The sequence below is a fragment of the Amphiura filiformis genome, chromosome 5, assembly GCF_039555335.1.
Source record: "Amphiura filiformis chromosome 5, Afil_fr2py, whole genome shotgun sequence".
NCBI classification, from domain to species: Eukaryota; Metazoa; Echinodermata; class Ophiuroidea; order Amphilepidida; family Amphiuridae; genus Amphiura; species Amphiura filiformis.
The window spans coordinates 18,781,873-18,804,950 of NC_092632.1; the positions used below are offsets into that span (position 1 = coordinate 18,781,873).

The window sequence follows — 23,078 nt, forward strand, 5'->3', positions numbered from 1 at the left end:
TGGGCCGCGGTCTTTGCCATCTTAGTTATAAGAGCGTTCCAAGATAAATCTCTACTGAGGGTGAAACCAAGAAGTTCCACACTATCTGCCTCTGAGAGCTTTGTACTAAATAATTGGAGGCTAGAGGATGACTGCCGACAGAGTCTCTGCGGTTGGAAACTGTGATGGATTGGCATTTAGCTGCTCCAAAAAGTACCGGTATATTCCCTGTAGAGGCCCATATTTCGATCTCTATAGGTTTTTGTTGAGAGATGCAGCAGCAGCTTGTCTGTAGTCTAGACTCGATAAAGTTCATCAGGGTAACATCGTCAGCATACAAGATGGAAGTATTTGTCAGCCTCTGAGAGATGTCATCAATGAATAATTATTATAAACAGGAGGGGACCAAGGATGGATCCTTGTGGGACACCAGCATTGATCCACTTCAGACTGGACGATTTGCAATTCAGTATAACCTCTCATGTGTCAATCTGATTGTGGTTTTCCTGTCGCCATGCCTCAAAACATGATAAAGCATTAATTTAAAGCATTTGATATTCAGAAGGATTCAGAATGCAATTAGATATGTCTGATGTACTCATGTCCCAGAAAAAAAATTATACGTTGCTATCCGAGCCCTTAAAGCCTCGGAATTGTCAAAATGTGCCTCTCACATTGAAGATTTCTGATATTTTACTTCTGCTGGGTGTTTTCACCTTCGGACACATAATAAAACTTAAAAAGTCTGGATTTCCAACAATCATGACTGGACAAAAAGTCCCAATTTTATAGCCCATTTCCCAAGTCTGTCTTGGGGACACGGGGCCGGGGGGCACTCGCGAAATCCCTAATGGTTTGTAGGCCTACATGGGCTTATATAATTTATAGTAACATTAATTTCCTAGAAAATACCAATTTGTCTTTTCTTTTGTTATTTATATTAGAAGATGATTTCCCTCATAAAAAAAAAAAAAAATTGTTTCATCAAGAGGTAGGGCCTATTGCCATATTGAAGCTAAACTTGTGAAATATGGTGCAAAAGTGGATAAATTCGCCCGAAGAGGGCAAAATTTACATTTTTTAGGCTAAAATTGCCAAAATGAGGTTAATTTGGTCAGAAACCCATGCACATACAGACGTCAACATTGGGGGGGGGGGGGGGTTGTATGGATCATTCCCTTACCAAGAACTTAAGGCGTGTTTTCACATTTGTTTCAATGGGACGCTGTATAGGGTGCACTACACCAAATCCTTCCGCATTTGGTGTAACCCTTCATAGTTCCGGTAAAAAATAGCACCTATGCGAAATATATCGGCGTCCCGAGGGAACCAAATTTGAGTGACTCTTGGTTGTTTTGATAAAGAAGATAGAATAGGAGCTCAACATTACATATCTGTTCAGAAAATTTTCTGAATCGAATGTGCATGGGTAATAGGCCCTCGGAACAATATCATGGCCGGGACTGGTAAGGAGGCGAGCGTGTCGGCTGAAATTCGGGATGGCGCTGTTCAGGAGTTCGTATCTTTTAAGTTTGTCTTAACTTGTCCCAAAAAATTAAATTTAAATAAAAGTTTAATCTTTATTTAAGACACTGGTTTGATCAAAATATTAAAAATGTTGTTACATGGGGTAGAAAAACAAACTTACTTTCTTGTATTTTCCCGTGTATTTCAATGGGACGATTATTTAGTGGTGTGTGCCCTTCGAAGACTCATTTTTAAATGCTATGTACATGATTAATACCTGATTTTAAGTGCCAAAAGTTGAGATTTTTGACTGAAACTGATGTCTTTGCAAAGAAAAAAAGTCTGTTTTTCTATTTCCGTCTACAAATACGCGATTTCATTCTTAAACGCACGAGAAATTAGCTTCAAAACGCAAGTTCCCGTCGAATTGACAATTTAAGACCGTGCTTGAAATTGAGCTATTTTGGCCCCAATATCATAGAAGTGGTCACTTTTGGTTATCTCGGTGCTGAAAAAATTAAACATCTTTGGAATTATTTTGATGCAAAATGTAATTATAAGATCAAAACTCAATTATAACCGTTTTGAAAATAATCACTGAAACTTTAATTGGGTCTCAATAGACATTTAAAGTCAAAGCATACTATATTATGGCCTAATGATGACAAAATAACGGCATTTTTATCTCATGACCAAATGTTCAATTCCCAAGAGAGAAATTTATCAATTAATTCTAATGATGGGTTTCTTAATTTTAGATCTTGCAAAATAATACACGCAACTTGGAAATTTAACATTCTAGAGTGTCAAATTACCGTTCTATCTAACCATAACACCCCCCCCAAACTTAAGGCATATGCCTATTGACACGTCTTTATATTATGCATGATCTAAGAGTGGGGGGGGGGTGAAATGATCACATATGTCGCTTTTCGGTCATGTTAAATTTGTGATTGTACATATATTTTTGTAAACAAAGTCACTTTCCTGATGTTAATGAGATTATAAATACAGTTTAACATGGTCCAAATGTTGCTCTGGCCCTTGAATGCTGAAAATTGCGAAAAGTATCATATTTTCACTCAGTCCCAGCTTGTTTGGAGCCCTGTTTTATAACTTTGGAGTGACTAGCGATAAAAGCAATTACACTTTTTTAGGATGTTGACCACTGATTCCAAAAATAAAGAATATCAAAAATATTTTTTCTTATAAGGGTGCACTACACCAAATCCTTCCGCATTTGGTGTAACCCTTCATAGTTCCGGTAAAAAATAGCACCTATGCGAAATATATCGGCGTCCTGAGGGAACCAAATTTGAGTGACTCTTGGTTGTTTTGATAAAAAGATAGAATAGGAGCTCAACATTACATATCTGTTCAGAAAATTTTCTGAATCGAATGTGCATGGGTAATAGGCCCTCGGAACAATATCATGGCCGGAACTGGTAAGGAGGCGAGCGTGTCGGCTGAAATTCGGGATGGCGCTGTTCAGGAGTTCGTATCTTTTAAATTTGTCTAAACTAGAAAAAAAAATTAAATTTAAATAAAAGTTTAATCTTTATTTAAGACACTGGTTTGATCAAAATATTAAAAATGTTGTTACATGGGGTAGAAAAACAAACTTACTTTCTTGTATTTTCCCGTGTATTTCAATGGGACGATTATTTAGTGGTGTGTGCCCTATATGGTGTGCGCCCATAATCTGTTTAAAGGGAGACGGCTGTCTTTAACGGATGTCACGAGCTTCTTTGGATGTGGCAATACTTCCTGTAAAATTTGTAAGCTTACCTAAAATCCTAATTTTCAGCCTAATTTAACCCAATAAAAGAAAAAGGATCTCAGTGAAGATGGCAGATGAATTTCTCACTAAACTGTTCAAGTAAGTTAAGCATAATTAATAATTATACATTACATACGAGTGAAAACATGATGTCAAAGTCAGACGTGTCAAAATTGTCAAGACAATGGTCAATGTGAATGTCATCCTCGCCGAATACATGGAATAGGAAAGTCAAAATAGTGACTAAAATCAAATGCAGTAAACCTTTAACGAGCGCGTATTTTAAGTATACATCGCGTATTAACTGCGTTGGACGCACTTGTCTCTGATTGGCTGCTGAGGCAATCTGCTGTTGCCGAGTGGAAATTTATGAATGAACTGTGCGCCGTTCGCGTTGTTGGTAGCTCCGAATTTGCAACATCACGTCGCGCTCGTCAAAGGTTTCTGCATTTTATTATAGTGCAGCGTTATTGGCGTAGTAGACGTTCGCTGTTTGTATCTCTGCTGGTAGAGAAAATTAACATGTGAAGATAGGATATCCCTTAACATTCCCATGTTTGGCTGAGTAACGGTACATGAACACGGCCTTTTGTACCAAAATGTAAATTAGTCATTTTGTAAAGCTGAGTTTATACTCATGCTAGACAGAATCCTTGTTGTTTACAACTGCACGAGGCCTACAATCATGTCGCTTTTAAAAAACAGCGAATTATGCGCATACGACAGCGATTTTGTACACTGATCATGCATGCGATTCAGTTTTCTGCAAAAGCGATTCATTTTTAGAAATGACCGACGATTGTGTGTTCTCAAGTTGGTTTTACAGGGTTCAAAAGAATTAACTCCCCCCCCCCTAGAATTACAAAACATAACTTGACATACATTTTGTCGATTTGGAAAATTCAAAAAGCTGTGAATAGAGGAATCGTTTTTTAACCCTCCTAAAGTTTTTTCATTTGCAAACACAATATTTTTGGTCAAAAATAATCACATTTTCCAAAAATGATACTTTCAGAAAAAATTGCACTTTACCACATTACAAATAAATGTTCTCGATATTCATGTTAAGGTTAAATTCTTTTTTTTTTTCCTTCACCTTTCTGTCTCCGATCCTTCAGGCACCCATGCAACCATCAATAAAAAAAACACCTTTTCTGTAACCCTTGAAAATGGATTACATGATTTATACAAATACTTACAAGAAGAAATCATTTATAAATACGGGTTTTCATAAATGCATTCGGAGATCTGGTCTTGTGAAATAGCCTTTTTGTTCTATATTTCTTTGTACAAATCCAAGATGGTAGTCATGGAAGAAAAATTGTGAACAAATTTGACCCAAAAAATGTATCACCAAATTTTGACAGCTTGTTATTTAAGTCACAAAACATGTAATAAAGTTGATTTGTAGTGACGATTTTTTTGTGCGAGGTTTCCGAATTTTGCATCCAAGGCCCAAGAAAGTGCAAAATTCGGAAACCTTGCATAAAAATTTGTCACTACAGAACTTAATTTTACATGTTTTTTTACTTAAATAACAAGTTGTCAAAATTTGGTGATAAATTTTTTACACATGAGACTCATCCATGTGTTCAGTTTCCCATGGAGTGTTAGGCATATGAACTAGACCGCTAGCTGAAGTGAAAGCTACAGTATATCTGCATCAAAATTTGATTTTACTGCAAATTTTCTCTAAATTCCAAGTTATATTGGATGAGTCAAGTTTTGTATATTATAATAACAATATTGAACCAATTTCATGTGCAATTTTAAGATATTACCATGGTCATTGCAGAGTACATTGTGCATAGGCCTACGGTACTGCATAATTCTGAATCCGATTAAAGAGGGTCTAAATTTTTATTTAATTTCATCACCCAATATGCACCCCTAAATAGTAATGAAATTTTATGAAACTGCACATGGAATTAGATAAATATATATAGTATAGTATACAAAAACTTTACTCACCTAATATATCTTGGAATTTGGTGAAAATTTACATTAAAATCACTCTTTTATACTGTGGGAGGAAAACTATGGGTATCTCAAATCATAAAGTTGGCTACAGTAGATGGGAACTTCCTGTTAAGTGATTGGCCAAGTTATAGATTTATTGATGGATATTTAGGGTGCATATTTGGACTTTATCAAAACGTGTTTTTGCCAAAATTACAAACAGGCTAATATGAGGTACTACTGTGTGTATAGCTCCATTCATATTGTGTATGTGTTCATTCTTGCATGGTAAACATAAAAGGTGTCCAAAGGAGTGGGTTCATGTGCTGGTCATCCCTACTATAATATACATATCTTACTTATCACCGATGCGCTATAATTTGTGAGAAAAACATAAAAATAGGCACAAAATTGGGCATGGGTGTAGTACCCCCTTAAGGTTATGTTTATAATTTGTTTTTTAATATTATTATTATGGGCTAGGTGCAATAATAGTGAGCCCAAGGGGCAAGACTTGTTGGCAAGCCAAAAAAAAAATTTAAAATCATTTTAGAACATTTCTGTACTTTCTTCTTATGCCTATTTAGATGATCTTATTGAAAACCTGACCCATATAAAATGGGTGCCAAATAATTCCCCCCCCCCCATTTTTGGCTTACCATAAAATCCCATGCCCGTCTCCCATTTTACCCTTCCTAACTGTAATTATTGCACATATATTGACTTTTGAAGGTGTGCAAGTTTTGGCTTGTGCAAAGGGGGGGGCTTTTTTTGCCAGGGTGAGGAGGGAGGGGGAAAGCAATTTTGGTATCATCATCATCAGTCGCTTGTGGAGTGACTACAAGCTTTCTCCAGCTGTTGCGATCTTGGGCAAGCGAAACAATTTTGTTTGGCGGCAGCATCCCTTCAGTATCTCCCAGGAAGTGCTGGACGTACTACAAATACTGTGTGGGCAGCCATCCCAGTTTCCTCTTCCTATGTGGTGGAATATAAAGGCCATATTCTTAATATTCTAATTTTGGCATGCTGTTTGGAAAGTTTACATAATGTAGCTCAAAGTTTTGATTTGATCATTATATTACAATTGTACCATACATGTTTTGCTTCAGGTTGGTTGATGAAAATGAGGGAAAGTACATCAAGCGCCTTGCTGATGCAGTTGCTGTCAAAAGTGTATCAACATGGCCTGAGACAAGGTCAGAGGTCAGAAGGATGGTTGAGATTGTTGCTAAGGTATAAATTGGAACTACAAACTATGTTTGTTTTTGATGTTATTCATGTATAGGCATCCCTTCAATTTATTGCTTGTCAATATTGGGTTTAGCCTGGCGTTTCGCCGAATGTTATAAATAAAAAATAAAAATAAAAAAAACCTTCTAATTAAACTGAATTTAAAAATACATTTGCTGGAAGTTAACCTTGGACCCCAGGGGCTTGGAGCATTCCAAAAGTTGCTGAAATGTGCCTAGATAGGCTGATTTTTTAAACTTTTCTGGTGTTAATCCATGGAGCTTGAGCCCAAAGCCACCTCTGGCCACTTGTACAAACTTGTACAAATGGTCAAATGCATGACATGTTCTGATTTAGCTTCAGATTATGTGGTCAGTACAGTGTTTTTAATAAGGTGTTTTCTGTACATATGTAAATTATGAATAACTAAATCTGGTCAACCAGAAAAACTCACTTTTCGGTGGATGGAATCCCTAATGTTGTAACCAAAACCTTCGGTCTTCAGCTGGGGGGATGTTCCTAATACATGCAATAGTGACTAAAGTTTTGAAAAGTCAATATTTTGGAAGTTAAACTTGGGCTTAACTAAAAGGTTTTGGGTACTTGGATGACCATGGTGTAGTGGGCAAATCTGAGCTAAAACCTCAATTTTTAAAACAAATATGCCGGTCTTCTTTCTGATCTTATGAACCTCGTAATTCTAGTTTAGACTAGTGAGGATAAGGAAATAAATAAATGCATTTATTTTTTATAGATGTTGACTGATTTAGGTGGTGTAGTTACTTTGGAGGAGGTTGGAATGCAAAAACAACCAGATGGATCAGAAATTCCGCTTCCACCAGTCATACTGGGTTACCTTGGTAACGACCCAAAGAAGAAAACTGTCTGCATTTATGGACATCTTGATGTTCAACCAGCAAAATTGGTAATGATTCTTAATTTGCATACACGGTCAAAACAAATGCAAGAGGAATGAGTCTATTGTCAACAATTTTCAATTTTGAATATTGTTCATTATCCATTCAGATTCTTATATTAAAAATGTCAAAGTAAGTGTCCAAACAAAATTATGGTTGATTCTCTAACTTTAAAACTAAGTAAATCATAATTTATATGTATCACCTGTTTTTATATAATCATATCATATATATGGTCAATTCCAGCGAAAGCGGGACAAAATTCTCTCTATGTTAACTTTCCACGTTAAAATGTCATTAATAAAGGAAATCACGTTATTGATGGAGCATATCATGTCACGTTCAATGTGCTCTCTTTGTGCATATAGGCCTTTACTAGCAAGTCATACCAGGGGACAAGTTATGATAGCTTAAATGAATTGGCGTTACCCACGAATTCAAAGATAAAGCACCATATATGTCATTGAATGTCCTTCAATCAAAATGAAATTATTACCGTTAGAAAGAGCGTTTGCATGATCTCTCATCATATGTAAAAGCGATTGAATTCCACCAAAGTTTGTGGACTCTAGAGGCCATTAAGTCACTTTGGCTAATAATTTTGTTACCAGCGTATCAAAAAATAAAATGATCGTTCTGAAAAATGTTAAGTGAATATGCCATAAATGACTATATCATGAAACGAAGTTTCGTTCTATAATTCTGAGGTCCAAGTGATTATTTTATGCAAATACATTTTACCCATAAAATTCCATAAAATCAAATTTGACGTTACCCACGTATCAACTGTTACCCACGAGTCCAGCAAATATAATTGCCATAACTTAAATTAACATTTAATAACTTTGGACACTGAATTTAGTTTGACAAGCGCTTAAAATTGTAAATCGTAAAAATACGTTCACCGCTTTAAAAAAGAATCTACGACGGTTTAAACTTTTGTTACCCACAAATCCCGAATAGATGCTAACCTTGAAAAATAAGGAGATTGTTTATTTTAAGTTTAAATCAGCACATATTCAAGCCATGGGTATGCTATAATTTTGACAGTACTTACAGTTTATACACCTAAGAAACGCATAAACCCCAAACAGTACTATAGTACTTATAGCTTTACCCACAATTCGGCGTTACCCACTTAATCCAAGGATTTACTCGTAAATTATATGTTTCTTATGCATCTTAACATTTTGAAAACATGCGAAATAGGTTCCAAAACAGTCCTGTTTAATAGCGTCCTCTTGAAGGTACTGAAGCTGTATCATGAAGTTTTGATTGATTATCCTAAATTACCATTTTTGGGTAAATGCAATTGGTTAGAGAAACGGGAATCATTGAAACACAATGGCCCGGTGTCGTCACTTAACATTGACTATGTGTACGCATGATCGTTCCCAATTTTGCGAAAAAAGGGGTTATTTTTAAACTATGTTCGCGAACATTTTATGTTCGCGATGTTTAAAAATAGGGTTTTTTTTGACTACTTTGTACTCGATATTAAACCATAGGGTATATTTTTGTGAATCATGATAATGTTGAAATCCCAAGAAATCGTACCATTTCTCGCTCAATTTACTCCCGGATTTCACTTTTGTGAAACTTTTTTGCCTTCCTAATATCCCGGCCTAAATATTCAGCAACACGCTTACACCGATTACGTCACTGGGGACTTACCCAGTTTGGCCACTGATCCCATGGGACTTTTTTCATCGGCTTTATGAATGACGCGCCCGGCCTCCGGAGCCTTGACAAACTGGTACCCACAAACCGGGCCACAAACTCTTCGAAATGGCACCTGATCATAAAGGAATTGTTCCTTCTGAACCTTCTGAAGTTGTAGTCAGCAGGGCGAAAACCGCAAATCGCTAACTATTTCATTTGAGGTTTTGGGGGATGATATAGTGGTTTGAGTGAGGGAATTCATCCCGGGAATTTGTGGCAAATGCCAGAGTTCGTAATTTTTGTCAGTCAGTTTATGTATTGGTCACATTCAAGCTTTATTTTGCAAAAACAAAACAAAACAATAACAAAAAAAAACGGGAGCAAAGATTTCATTGTTGATAACTGTATCATAAAAAACACACACTAGATGTATTTGTATATATTTTTCTGTTATTTTCCTCATTTATATATTTTAAAAAAACCAGTTCTCCTCAGAAAAGATAATGAATCGGAACAAGTGTTTTTGTGTGTGTTCTTGAAATGTTAAAAAAGGGGTACTTTTGTAAAAGTGTACTTGAAATGCAAAAAATAGGGGTATTTTTTAAGGCTAATTTGTACCCGTTTTGTGTAAAATAGGGTAAAAATGACGAAAATGTTCTTGAAACCGCGCAAAATAGGGGGGTATTTTTGACTTAGGGAACGATCATGCGTTACGCCTTTGAATGTTAAGTGACGACACCGGGCACAATGGATGAATAACCGCATGGTGGTTTCCAACCTTCTGTAATATTTTCTATTTTGCCGCTTACCAATACATACATTCCAATATGTGTTACCCACGAACATTTTGGTTACCCACGAATCCCTCCTTAAATTATAGTTAACAATGTATTGATAGTTTTTTAGTTCATAGGAACTGTCAAACACGAGTTAATAGAATATTGCTGCATGAAAATATGGAATGATTTTACTAAAATAATAATATAAAACTGTTTGCTCTGTCTATTTGAATTTGGCAACTTCATTATTCTCAAAATTTTTATACCCAAAATGCTATAATGATCCATTCTAAATATTCCATGTAGTTTGTTTGTTGATTAAAATTCATTTTAGTGCCATTGCAGCCTGAATTATTGACATACGGAAAAGTATTTTTTATTTTTATTTTAAAAAATTAATAGGAATTGCTATTTTCCAGACGCTGTTACCCACGAATCCATCCGAGATCCTCATCCTGCGACGAGATACAAAATCTAACTTTATATTTATATGAAGCATTTATTCTAATCTTTCGAAATAATACAGTAATGTTAAATGACAGCCACTTTGGAAAGAGTTCAAGAATTGACACAATCTTAACTGTACACCTGGTTCTTTCTTAAAATTTGTAATAACCAAAATATTTCTTTGTAGATATATGTAATAAAATTCTATTTTACGTTCAAAGTCTTCACCGATTTCTAGTGTATATGAGTCACACATAAAATATTGAAAGATATTAAAGAAAGTGAAATTTTATGGCGTACAACAGGTGAAAAATGCTTGAATTAAATGGGTAACATGCATATGCGCATTTAACACTTTATTTGGTCTAGCAAGAAAAGTTATTTTTCAATCCGATGGCACTTCCACCTGATGATTCACTAGACATGATCGTCTCATTTGATAAGTCTAGAATTGAAAAGGAAAACATTTTCAAAATGGCCCCCAGAGAGAATTTTGGCCCGCTTTGGCTGGAATTGACCATATACATACAATAACTCAGAATCAATATTAACAGCATTAGACTCATTCATTTTGATCATGTTACATGTAAATTCCAATTTTGGCAAATAATGAAACTTTTCTCTAAAATATATGTTGCGATTCAACTATATCACTCTTAACATGGGTTTGCTTTTTGGCATTAATGGTAAAAGCATAACAATTACTGCTGATTACAAGCTGATCAAATTATAGGTAAACCAATTTGATCAACGTTGCATTGCATTCTTTTAAGCAAAATATTTGACCTGCTCTGAATAATATTGTGGCTCTGTATAATTATACTTTGATTTATTTTTAGTTTCTTACCAATTTGCAACATTAATTTTTCTTTTCTTCAGTCCGATGGCTGGGATACTGAACCATTTGTCCTCACCGAAAAAGATGGCAAACTATATGGGCGTGGCTCAACGGATGACAAAGGTCCAGTGCTATGCTGGATCAATGCAATAGAAGCTTACCAAACTCTGAAAAGGGACATTCCCATCAATATTAAGGTGAATACTAATGATAAAATCAAAGGTTATACCTGAACTTTTTTCCTTGGGGTTTGTACCAGACTTGATAATATAATTTGATTTATTATGTTATTTGCATAAACTAATATTAATTAGAGAGTATGAAAAGTTCCATTGATTTTGTTTTTAGTATGGAATTTTATTCCGCATCCACCAAAATGTTAATGCTAACAAAATGTTCTTGATCAAGACTTTTCCCATTTGATGATAATGAAATTAGTTGTTCCTTTCCACAGTCCAAATGTGGCAAATCACTTGAAACAATTAAGTTACATTTAGATCAAATAATCAAATAATAATGATTACAATAAGGATGTTTTTGACCAAGCACCATTGTTTAGTAGAAATTATTTCTTTAAAAACTTGTCAAGGGAAATGCCAAAATGAAGTATGCTGAAAAGATGTGCAGCAACCACAAGAAATTCAAAATAAGTTTTTTGATTGGTACATGAAGTGAATGGAAATATGCCTTACAGGTGCTGGAAGAGATAAACTCTCTAGAGCATGACAAGTTTCTGCACTCAAAGGATGTCACAGGTATGGTGACCCAGATCCAATAATGTACTGGGTCAATCATCACGGCCAATCATAGCAGGTTTCTACTTTGAGTGACAGGTGATTTCAGATGCAACTTTCTGAGTTTATCTCTGCTGGCGAGTGTAGAAACATTAAGAATATTACAAGTATTTCCAATAATCATGTACATGTAGTACTGTAAACAACTTTTTCATTCAACATTACAGTTCTGCTTTGAAGGTATGGAAGAGTCCGGATCAGAAGGATTGGAAGAGCTCATCAACAAGAAGAAGGACACATTCTTTAAGGTATAAATTGATATAGAAATGACAAGAGGTCGAATTTGTTGTTATAACCTCATTCATATTAGGTCCTATCTCTTGAGCTTAAAGAAGTAAATGCATCTCCTATGGTAACTTCAGTGTCATAATATTAATGAGCATGATTTTTGTTCTCATCTTAGCATAAAAGATAATATAGGATAGAAATTGTTTACACACAGGCACCGACACTGGCTACATTGAGATGATCATTTTATATGTTCATGGGCAGGATAAATTGGTATGGGAAAACTTACCTTATACTAGAACTATATTATGTTATCTTTCACAAGTTAAAATGTGTTAAGATGAAAATGAAGAAGCTGCTACCCGTAAAAAACATCTGACTATAGTCTATATATCTACCTTGAGTCACCAGCACTAGTTTTGAAGTTCAGAGTGTTCTGTGTTAGCTTAGCGTGACTTGGTGCGTGTACATACTTTTATGCACACGATCAAACTGGTGCGTATGTACACACAAGAAACAACGCTAAGCCAATGCAACACAAGCGGAACTTCAAAGCTAGTGCCGGTGACTCGAGGTAGATATACAGACTATATATCTCCCTATTGTGTAATAAATATTGCATGTAATGTTATGCCAGGGTTATACAGTTTTACAGGTCTTGTTTTTTTCATTCCCTAGTTTTCAAGAGATGGTTGTTTATTCTGCCATGTCTAACTCTACAGGCATTTGTCTTCCAAATCCTCCATACAGTTTTTGACCATATCCACAAGTAGAGAATTTGCAAGTTTAAATACTCTGTGTATCCTTCCTGTAAATCAGTGTGGTTAGAAATGCAGAGATGACAAGTAATGTTGACTATTTTCATTCTGTTTAGGATGTTGACTATGTATGCATATCTGACAACTATTGGCTAGGCACAACCAAACCTTGTATCACATATGGACTAAGGTAAGTGAATATGGTGAATAAATTGGAGAGCTTTGCTTTTTATGTAATATAGAATATCTTCAAGGAGTCATCCGTGTGCATGTTAAGTGTCGGAGCTATTCAAAAAGAGAAGGGCCACCCCTGGTTCTGATATCGCAATTAATCTTAGGTTTCAGGATTGTGCATAGTTTCATTGGTTAGCTATGAATGTAAAGCCCATGCAATAATACTCAACAATGAGGTACAGGACGACTAGAGGAAGAAGTTTCAAACAAAAGGATGAAGGATGAAAATATCATAAAAGAAAGAATCGATCAACCATTTTGGTATACAGTGTAAAATGTTTGCCAATTATTATTTGATCTTAGATTTGGAAGGTCTGTCCAAGTTTTTTCCCCGTTTTAATTTATATAATGTAATCAAATGTTTGTGTCATGATTTGTTTCCCCTATAGAGGCATCTGCTACTTCTTTGCTGAGGTGGAATGCTCTGCAAGAGATTTACACTCTGGTGTGTATGGCGGATCAGTGTAAGTAGGCAAAAAAGTTGATATAAAGTAGTTGTAGGTTTGTTACAGTGGAAGCCCACTATTGTATGAGACTTATTCTCCAATAAGTATGACTAGTGGGATGTTGTGAAACTCCATAAGCTACTTTAAATCACAACTGATCTAATAATGAATAAAAGAACTATCACGTTTTGAATGAGGTCAATCCTGATATTTAAGCCAAAGAAAGAGATATTAATATCAAGTTAAAATTAATTTTTCAATCTATCGATGTGGAAAAGGGCCAGAAAGGGCTAAAATTTTAGGATGGTTTGTGTGGTAGGCAGGGTCTTAGCCAGGATTTGACAAGTGCCTTTTCAACCAAAACTGCCTGTCCAAAATTTGACCCTGAAAACATAAACCAGATCTCTGCACCTTCTAGGGGTTCAGTCAGTTTAAATAGCTATTGCTTTAGCCTTGATTTATTAGTCTGGTCTTGATTTGAGTTCTCAGAATTTATTCAAGCATTAAGTTAACACCCTTGTGGTAGGACAATATAATCTAGCCCAAATTTTTAAGGTCAGATTTCAATAATAGACACAGACCACAAGGAAAATTGAATGGAAAGTAGTTGTCTTTGAGCATATCAATGTTTTATACATACAAATTACGGCTTTGATTTTGTTTTCCTATAGTCATGAAGGCATGGCAGATCTGATAGCTCTTCTAGGCAGTCTTGTTGATGAGAATGGACGCATCAAAGTACCTGGTGTATATGACTCGGTGGCTGAACTTACTCCAGAGGAAGAAAAGTTGTATGGTCCAATTGATTTTAGTCTGGTAAGATTAGTTGTAGGAAATTTAAAGAAATTATGTTTGTATGTCATCATAGTGTTTCAAACGTAAAGCTAAAGATATTAATATCAAATGTTCTGGACTTGATTATATTGATAATGAGACGTCATGACAGATATTATATTTCAAGAGCAAGTGAAACCTGAGATAAACATGAAGGACTGCTTTTCTGTGTACTTATCTATTCTTCTGTTTATCCATAATTATGTATTACTGTAAATATGACAACCTGTTTGCCAGAAGGTATAAAAAAACCAAAGACTTTAGCAAATCAAAAGTGTGTGTCTAATTGCAGTAAAGGTTAGCTCTGACTGATGTGTGATATTTTTTTTTTTAAGTCATTTTAACTTTCATAGGCAAGAGAAACAGGGGGAACATGACCCCTCCTAAACTTTTCCATCGTGGACATCCCCACCTAAAAATCCTAATAGATACAAAATTTACCTACATTTTTGCATGCTTCAGGCACAAATGTTTGGTCCACTAAAACCAGAACACTATTTGCGCATCCCCCTAAATTTAAATGCTTCTACCGGCTCTGTTGACTTTAATTTGTACACTTCCACCATGTTCTAGCATCGGAGAAATTCCATTCAGGAACAAATTAGAGAAAGAGTAAAGGAAATTTGAAAAAAGAAGGGGGTTTTGTTGTTAGTCTATTAGCTCTACCAGCCCACAGACTATTTAGCGTTACTATGGAAGGCATTCCTAATTATCAACATCTTTGCATGACAAGGTGCGCTCAAGAGGCTACACCTTGCTTCCATGACATGGGATCATAACCACATTTGTGATAGTAGCAGGGATCAATAAAGGTGGTTCCCTTTGCTCTTGTAACTTGTTATTAACTTGTGTGCTTGTTCTCCTTTCATGTTACAGGATGCCTACAAGGGAGAGATTGGCACTGGCAAACTACTCCATGATTCCAAGGCCAAGCTGTTACAGCATAGATGGCGTTACCCATCACTATCCATCCATGGTAAGAGAGCGTTCATAAATAGGGTCTATAGCAATTATTACATCTCCTGAGTTCAAAATTACAAAAGTCTGTTGCCTCAATATCGCTTCATTGCTGGTCCTAAAAGCGGATGAGAGTTAAATTCTCTTTTTTATTCAAAAACATATAAATTCTTATGTCCGGTATTATGATTGCCATTGCTGCTCATTATATATTTTACATTATCAAGAAATTTGAAATTACAGTTATTTCATTGATTGGAATCAAGCAAATGTAATAAAGAATTCCTGATAAAGAGAAATTGTACGTTAAGAATCTGCAAGAACTACACAGCTCACATCTGGGCATTTCCTTTCCCTGTACATTGCAAGATGGTGCCATGGCATGAGAAAGGTATTCAATTATTCACCATGAAAGTTGTGGGTGATTTTAAAACTGTTTATGAGGAGTAATCATTTTTAATGTTTATGAAGTAAATATATTGTTTATTTCCCTTACCCAAGATTGTGCTATCACCTTATGCACAACTCATAATATTGTGGCTTAGGCGGTGAGTGTGATTTTACGACCTCACAATATACCGAGTCATGCGTGACGGTATGACGTGTTAAGCAGGTGTGTAACACAAAAACAAATATTACCTCTATGTTTTGATATGTGAACACAAATCCTTGATCATGAAATCTCCCTACTGTACTCAATTATTTGTGTTCATGTTTGAATAACTGCTGTGTGATATTACTAATGTGTATGAACATTAATTTGAATATTGCTGATGCTGTCATTTTTCTGGGCAAATTTTAAAGGTATCGAGGGAGCATTTGATGGCGCAGGTGCCAAAACAGTGATCCCACGGAAAGTGGTAGGAAAGTTCTCAATGCGTATCGTGCCGGATCAGAAGCCTGCTGAGATTGAGGCATTGGTTGTCAAGTACTTAGAGCAAATCCACAAAGACAGGAAATCACCAAACAAACTCAAGTAAGATTCTAATATAAATATATGTTAGTTTACTCAGGAGAAGAACCCCCAATTGGATAAATTGATTCCTATCTTTGTAAGATACCATGTAGGTTCCATTGATAAGACTGTTTTCACATTGGGACAAATAGAAACTCCAGCAATTCTCTACTTGTGAATAGAGTAATATATTGATCCACATCTTAGGTTTTCTTTTTAGTCACTAATAATGACCAGGTTACAGCTTTGTATCATTTGGGTGCTAAAACAAATAGTCGTCGCTGGGCAGGAAAAACATGTGTCATTGGCCCCTGAACATGTTTAAAGCAAAACCTCCTATGTAACCTGTTGGCAGTTTTGTTGTTCAAAAGCACATAGGAGGTTTTTCCTGCCCAATGAGGTAGTGGACTTGGGCATTTGTATGTGAATAGTGTAGGAAACAGATAGTGAATGGGATATATGGAGCACAGATCCTTGTTGGAATATGTACTTGAACTTCTATAATAACTACCAACAAACACACCCACATAATTAGCATTTGGTAGGCCTACTATTCTCAAAAAGGACAGAATAGAGGTTCTGAACTGTGCCATGTTTGCCCGATACTCAGGGAGGAAATAAAGTATTCCACCATGCATCCAATAGACTGATGCCTGTAATGTGGTGTGATGGGTATGCATGCACTAAGCACTGCATGCGCAAACCGTTGTAATTCTCAAACTTACAGGTGGCAATCATTTTTGATTTTGAGCTTTTGCCAAATAATGCTGGAGGTATACTTTTTTGGCCCCTGTGGGAGACAATCCAATATGGCAGATTTAGAATATCAACATTCAAATTTGACTGAAATTGTATATTATGGATAATTATAGCTTTTTTGGCTGTGGTAAAAAAATTATTTTAAAGAAAAAAGATAATCAAAGTGAACGACCTTACCTCTGTGGACAAGCAAACAATTGATATTTTCTTGACCTTTTTTATTAAATAGCCATGGGTGTGAAGATTCATAGATTTAGATAATTTTGCAGATTTTATATTAAAGATAAGTTTAATTTCTTGTACACCTGAATCTATTGCAATTTTTCACAGTGCATACATGTATCATGGTGGTGAACCTTGGATGACTGATTTCAGTCACCCTCATTACCAAGCTGGAATCAAAGCAACTAAAGCTGGTATGTCATACCCTGTGTCTCTGGTGGAGGACGATGTTATGACTGGTTTTATCCAATGGTATTTATTCAATAGCTTTCCTCCCATGGTATTTGTGAAAGCTAATTTTTCCAGAATTTGTTTTAAAAGATAGTTTGGCATACAAGAAGCTGTATCCTGATCAGTATATATATCCCATCAGCATACCTGTTGGAACAAAACCAGTCAAAATATCACCTCTGGTTAACATCCACACCATAGAGAACATAAAATGCAGTCTGGCTATGTGACATTGAAGTAACATATACAAACTGCATATCACTGTCAATCATAACTCATACATAAATTATAAAAGCTTGATAAATCCATCATTGTCAGCCACCAAGCCACAACATGCGGTACATAAGAGGACATCATTTGAGGGGTCAATTTAGAGGATTTATATGCTATCAGTTTATGCTATCAGCTGCCAACCCTTCTTGATCCTGCAGAAGACTTCCTCATTTGCTGACAATCTTCTGTCTTCTGCAAAACATATTAAATCTTCTGCATTTGCAGCCATCTGGCTAAATCTTCTTCATTTACAGCCATCTGGCTAAAAAATCAAAACAAAATCAATTATACGCCCTCTGTCCCGTCATTTTGCAAAAAAAAGTTTGAGCAGCCTTGGAAAGGCATTTTTAAGGGTCTCAAAAAGCTAACATCCAGGAGCTTTCGGGGGTGCTGATCCCACGCAGGCCCGCCTCCCTTGGTGCGAGAGCGCCACATCCTAAGCTACTTCACAGAAATCTTCTGCATTTACATGTTGCAATGTTGGCAGCTCTGCAGTTTGCTCAAAATTTTGACAAAGTGTACAATGTACATCCTCATAACTGACCAATGACATGTGATTTATCAATTCAAAGATTTATGTATGGGTTAATGACAGAAAAATCAATATTAACCATTTTGATCACTGTTATGGTCGAAATGATATATTCAAAGGTAAAATGATTGTTAGTGACCTGTGAGGGAAACAGTTCACTCTCATCATGATAACTGACATATTGACCATAACATTTAAAAAAGATGGTTAATATTTTTCTTTTCAAACATCTTTCATTTATTTACATTAAATTCATGTTGCTAAATATACAGAATCACTCATGATGAAGGGGCAGCAAGTTGGGTCACTGATTTTAACCATCCTCACTTCCAAGCTGGAATAAATGCTACTAAAAGAGGTATAAACCAATCCCTCATGCAAATTATTTATGAATATTAATTAATGTTGATGCTTGAATGATGATGAATAACCTCTCAAGTTATCCAAGTTTTTTGTCAAGTCTTTATTTCAAAATGTGCTTAATATTTAATCAGGTGCATGGAGTGTCAGTTAAGAATTTAACAATGCACAGAAATATTTGGAAGTCTGAAGTTTTGTTATGGTACCAATTTGCACACATGTTTTTCTAAATTATACTAGAATTTTGTGTGTTTTAGAGTGAATGTTCATAGAGACACTAACTAGTCCAAATTCTATCTGTCTGTTTTCCCTCACATGACAAACATAGGTACATAGAGTGTGTAAGAAAATTACTAGCTAATATGCCCCCTTTTAAAATTTCTAATTACTAATTAACTAGTGAGTTAATATCGAATAAACACTATCATGATGTCTGCCATGGCAATATACCCATGTTTGTTAAGCCTAGTTAAGCATTGTCAGTTAATGCAGTCACAGCTTTGACATTTTTGTACGGAGCTGTGCATTTCTGAATTGGTCATTGTTTATTGGTTTGACTTTAGATCAGCATTTATTACTGCACCTCTAAACTTAAACATACTTTAAATATTTGCACATAATTGTCCTTTGGTGTGATCTATACGTCATGATAATCTAAACATTTACTTTCACTTTGAAATTCTTATTAAGATACTAGTATACTTCTAATTCCAAACCTTGCTACATCCAGTTCTGATTGATGTTGATAACAATATGTCACCAATATGTTGTAATACCCATACTTACTTTGTGTTTGTAGTTCATGGGGTTGAACCAGATATGACCCGTGAAGGTGGCAGCATTCCAGTGACCTTGATCCTACAGAATGCAACAGGAAAGAATGTCATGCTCTTGCCTGTAGGAGCCTGCGATGATGGGGCACATTCCCAGAATGAAAAGTTTAACATCTCTAACTACCAAAATGGGGTAAGTTTGCAATATTACTGTAACACATTTATATGTGTGGTGTGTTTGCTTGCAAATGAGAACACACACTCGCACTTTACATTTAAACCATGGACCACTCTGAAATGGGTGATTGAAAGGACATGTCTAATGTATTTGCAAATTACGTCCTCTATCGTACATGAGATATAATGTCAGCAGTTGCTAGTAAAATCCATACACACTAAAATACACAAACAAAATGGTGGAAAACGTCCTTCAGTTTGGATTCAGATGACCATGTTTGTATAGTCCTAAATTGCATCTCCGTTTAACGGCGATTACACATGGGTGTGACACTCATCAGCAAAAATATGTAATGCAATCAAGCAAAATGATTCGTTTGTTAAGCAAAATTCAGTTTTTAGGTTCATTAAATTAATTTTAGGAGCTTTAATTTGATGAAAACACAATCACAATTGGACCTACAGTTCCAAAGATATGGTCATGTTATGTTAGTGTTGCTCAGAACAATAAAACACAATGAAGTTGAGCGCTATTATTGGCTGTAAAATCTATATTAGCAACAAACAACTCATTCAACTTGATAAGATCATATATGTCATTGGTTCGTTTTACCCACCTGAGTATTGCAAAGAGCATAAAATGGATATTTTCTTGTTTTCTGCTTGCAGACCAAACTTCTGGGAGCATACTTTGAGGAGATTGCCAAGCTGGAGTAATGAAATGGAAATAGCTGACCTACAAAAGTAACAGTACTCACTGTGAATGAAACATATTGGTTAAAGGCCCATTCAGTGATCCCAGCGAAAGTGTAAACAATTTTTGTTTACACTTTGAACTTGTATATAAATTGCTTACAAGTGAAGGATAAATCAATAAAATGGTTATTGGATATTTTTGAAATGAAAAATTTAGCAAAAAACAAGGAAAACAGCAGTATTACCAAAGTTGAAGCCCCATTCATATGCATGTAGCTAATTTATCTACTTAAGTAGAGAAATTGCAGTTTCATATAAAATGTACTATTCTTTAATATGCGGCTTTTGGCTTAACCACCAGCAGGCAATGTAAGCACATCTATGTTACTAACAAGATGCAAAACGAGATTTTTACGATTTTCCGAAAGAGTGAATTGCTGATGGGCCTTTAAGTAAGTACAAATTACAGTATCTGTATTTTTTCCTAACTTGGTTTATGAAATGTTGAGCAGTGACAAATCAAGCATGCTCAACACCAATCTTGCCTTAAAATTGTCTGAAGAATTAGCTTGTCCAATTAGTCAAAAAGTAGTGTACTAAAAATGATCAGAATCATGGCATAGGACTTTCTGAGGCTTATGTAATTTTGTTCTTTATTGATATATTTTCTATATCTAAAAGATCCACGAGTGTTGATCTAAACAAATGAATAATTCCTCCAAGCCAAAGCTCAAAAGTAGTTTACAGAAAAAGGTTGTTACATTTAGACATGAAATGGAAAATTTGAGATATATTTTCTTTTTGCAATATTTCAAATGTTGTGGTATGAATTAGAAACTATTTTTCATGTGTATATTTTTATCTATATTGTGTTATAATATTGTGTTATATTATCTTGAGAGATACATAATATTTGATATGGTTTTATTGTAATCATCCTCATTCCAGTATAGTTCTGATAATGATCTTATAACCGCTGTTGTCAATCTGGCCTGTAGTAGGCCTGTCATTCAAAACCTATTAAGAGTGAAAAATATGTACGTACAGCTGCAGCAATGTTAATATCTCAAAAAAGAGTTGTATTATACTCTGTCAACCCAGAAAAGATGAAGTAACATCCTTACAAGATTTTATTACATCTTCTGTAGTCAACCAGATTAAAAGGCTGCAAAAATGCAAACTTTAGAATTGATGATGAATGATTGCATCATACTTCAAGCAAGACATGATACAGCATCAATACAACATTAATGCATTGAGTCGTTTAACTTGACTTTAAGTATGATAGAATGCAAAGTAACTGTGGAAGCTGTTTGTATATGTTACTCCAAATGTTTGATAATCTGAGAGCTTTCACAGTCCACATATTGTAACTACCAATACTATGAAAAGAACACAAAGTTTAGTAGTCCAAAAGCAAACAAAATGTCTAAAAAATGCAAGAACCTTATCTATTCCTTTTTTTATTGATAGGGTATCAATGCATTAAAAAAAATGGGAGATTCAGACTAACACACCTGTAACAAAGGCAATTTTTAGTGCACTACAGAACCTTTCAAGTGGCATCCAGATATTGTTTTACCAGCAGTGTTGTATGGGTGGACGGGGAGACGTTGGACAAATGTTGCAATGTGTATCTTCTTTTTCACCTTATTTGAATCAAAATACAACTTGATTATGGTGTGCAATTGACCGGATTATAGTTAGTTTTGGAAAATGCTGTACTGTGCAGGACAGCAACCAATCACATCACATCTTTGCTTTTATTTCTTATGCAAAGTCTTTTTTTTTTCATTCAATGTCTGATTAATAAAGCATCCCAGCCTTATAGTCCATCCAAACATGTTGCCTGGTATAAAACTGAAACTGAAACGATCAGTATATCGACTGCTCAGTGCCAGGAGTATGTAGGGGCAAAGCTGTCATATGTAGGCGAGTACAATATACTGTGTGTTATCTTGGTGTAGATTATTCATCCAGTAGTTCAAAACATTATTTTGTAAATTAAATCTAATACTGGAACTAACACAACACCTGACGGCATCACAACATCATCAATCAGATGCCTGACGAAGTCCGGAGTTTTCGGACGCAACTTAGCAAAGTGAGTTGCAAATTTTAGTTCCAGTATTAGATTTAATTTACAAAATAATACTGCGTGTTAATTGTCAAATAATTACAGGACAGCTGTTGCACTTACCCACTTCTGACACTGAGCAGTCGATATGCCACTAAACTGAAGTGGGCTAAAATGATACACACCAAGAAATTTGTTATATATTTGCACCCTACAATTGTTACCCAGACTTGTTATGAAACAAGAATAGTGGACTGTAGACATTGGTTTAAGTAATTGACACTTACCGTAATTTACAAGAACGTTTATATAAAATATTATATTTCTGCAGATCTTATTAGCTGCAGAAAAGATGAGGTTAATATGAATTAATTTTTAATTGAAGTACATTGAATGGTACTTTATTGCATGTAGCATAATATAACACTGAAAAATGATGTGTTGTAATGAACATTCCCAAATAAGTCCATTATGTTGTTGCTTTTGTGCAATTTATAAAGAATCCAAATGTTTCATACATTTTATACTAATTACATGAAATGTTTACTCAGATATGTACTCAATTTGCATAAAACATGTACTCTCTTATTTTCCAACTGTTTGCTTCCAGGTAATGAATAAATATTTTGCTATGATATTCTGTATATGAATTGTGTGCTATATATTATTGAGTGTAATAGGATTGGCCCGTAAAGACTGTCAAAAATCTGGAAA

At 35.2% G+C, this 23,078-nt stretch overlaps 1 protein-coding gene across 2 annotated transcripts; it reads left to right on the plus strand.

Annotated features, from left to right (window-relative positions):
• Nucleotides 1-3,160: 3,160 nt before the first annotated feature.
• On the plus strand, nt 3,161-23,008 carry LOC140152751 (cytosolic non-specific dipeptidase-like). 2 transcript variants are annotated; one of them, XM_072175232.1, is made up of 13 exons: nt 3,161-3,325; nt 6,295-6,418; nt 7,170-7,340; nt 11,100-11,255; nt 12,020-12,100; nt 12,955-13,028; nt 13,462-13,536; nt 14,190-14,334; nt 15,229-15,328; nt 16,114-16,285; nt 17,354-17,439; nt 19,441-19,607; nt 20,261-23,008. In XM_072175232.1, the coding sequence occupies exons 1-13, from the start codon at nt 3,294-3,296 to the stop codon at nt 20,306-20,308; spliced, it is 1,431 nt and encodes a 476-aa protein (XP_072031333.1). In that variant the 5' UTR covers nt 3,161-3,293; the 3' UTR covers nt 20,309-23,008. The 2 variants fall into 2 exon arrangements, with proteins under 2 accessions (XP_072031333.1, XP_072031334.1); XM_072175233.1 differs by lacking the exon at nt 17,354-17,439 and adding an exon at nt 18,554-18,639.
• Nucleotides 23,009-23,078: the final 70 nt, after the last annotated feature.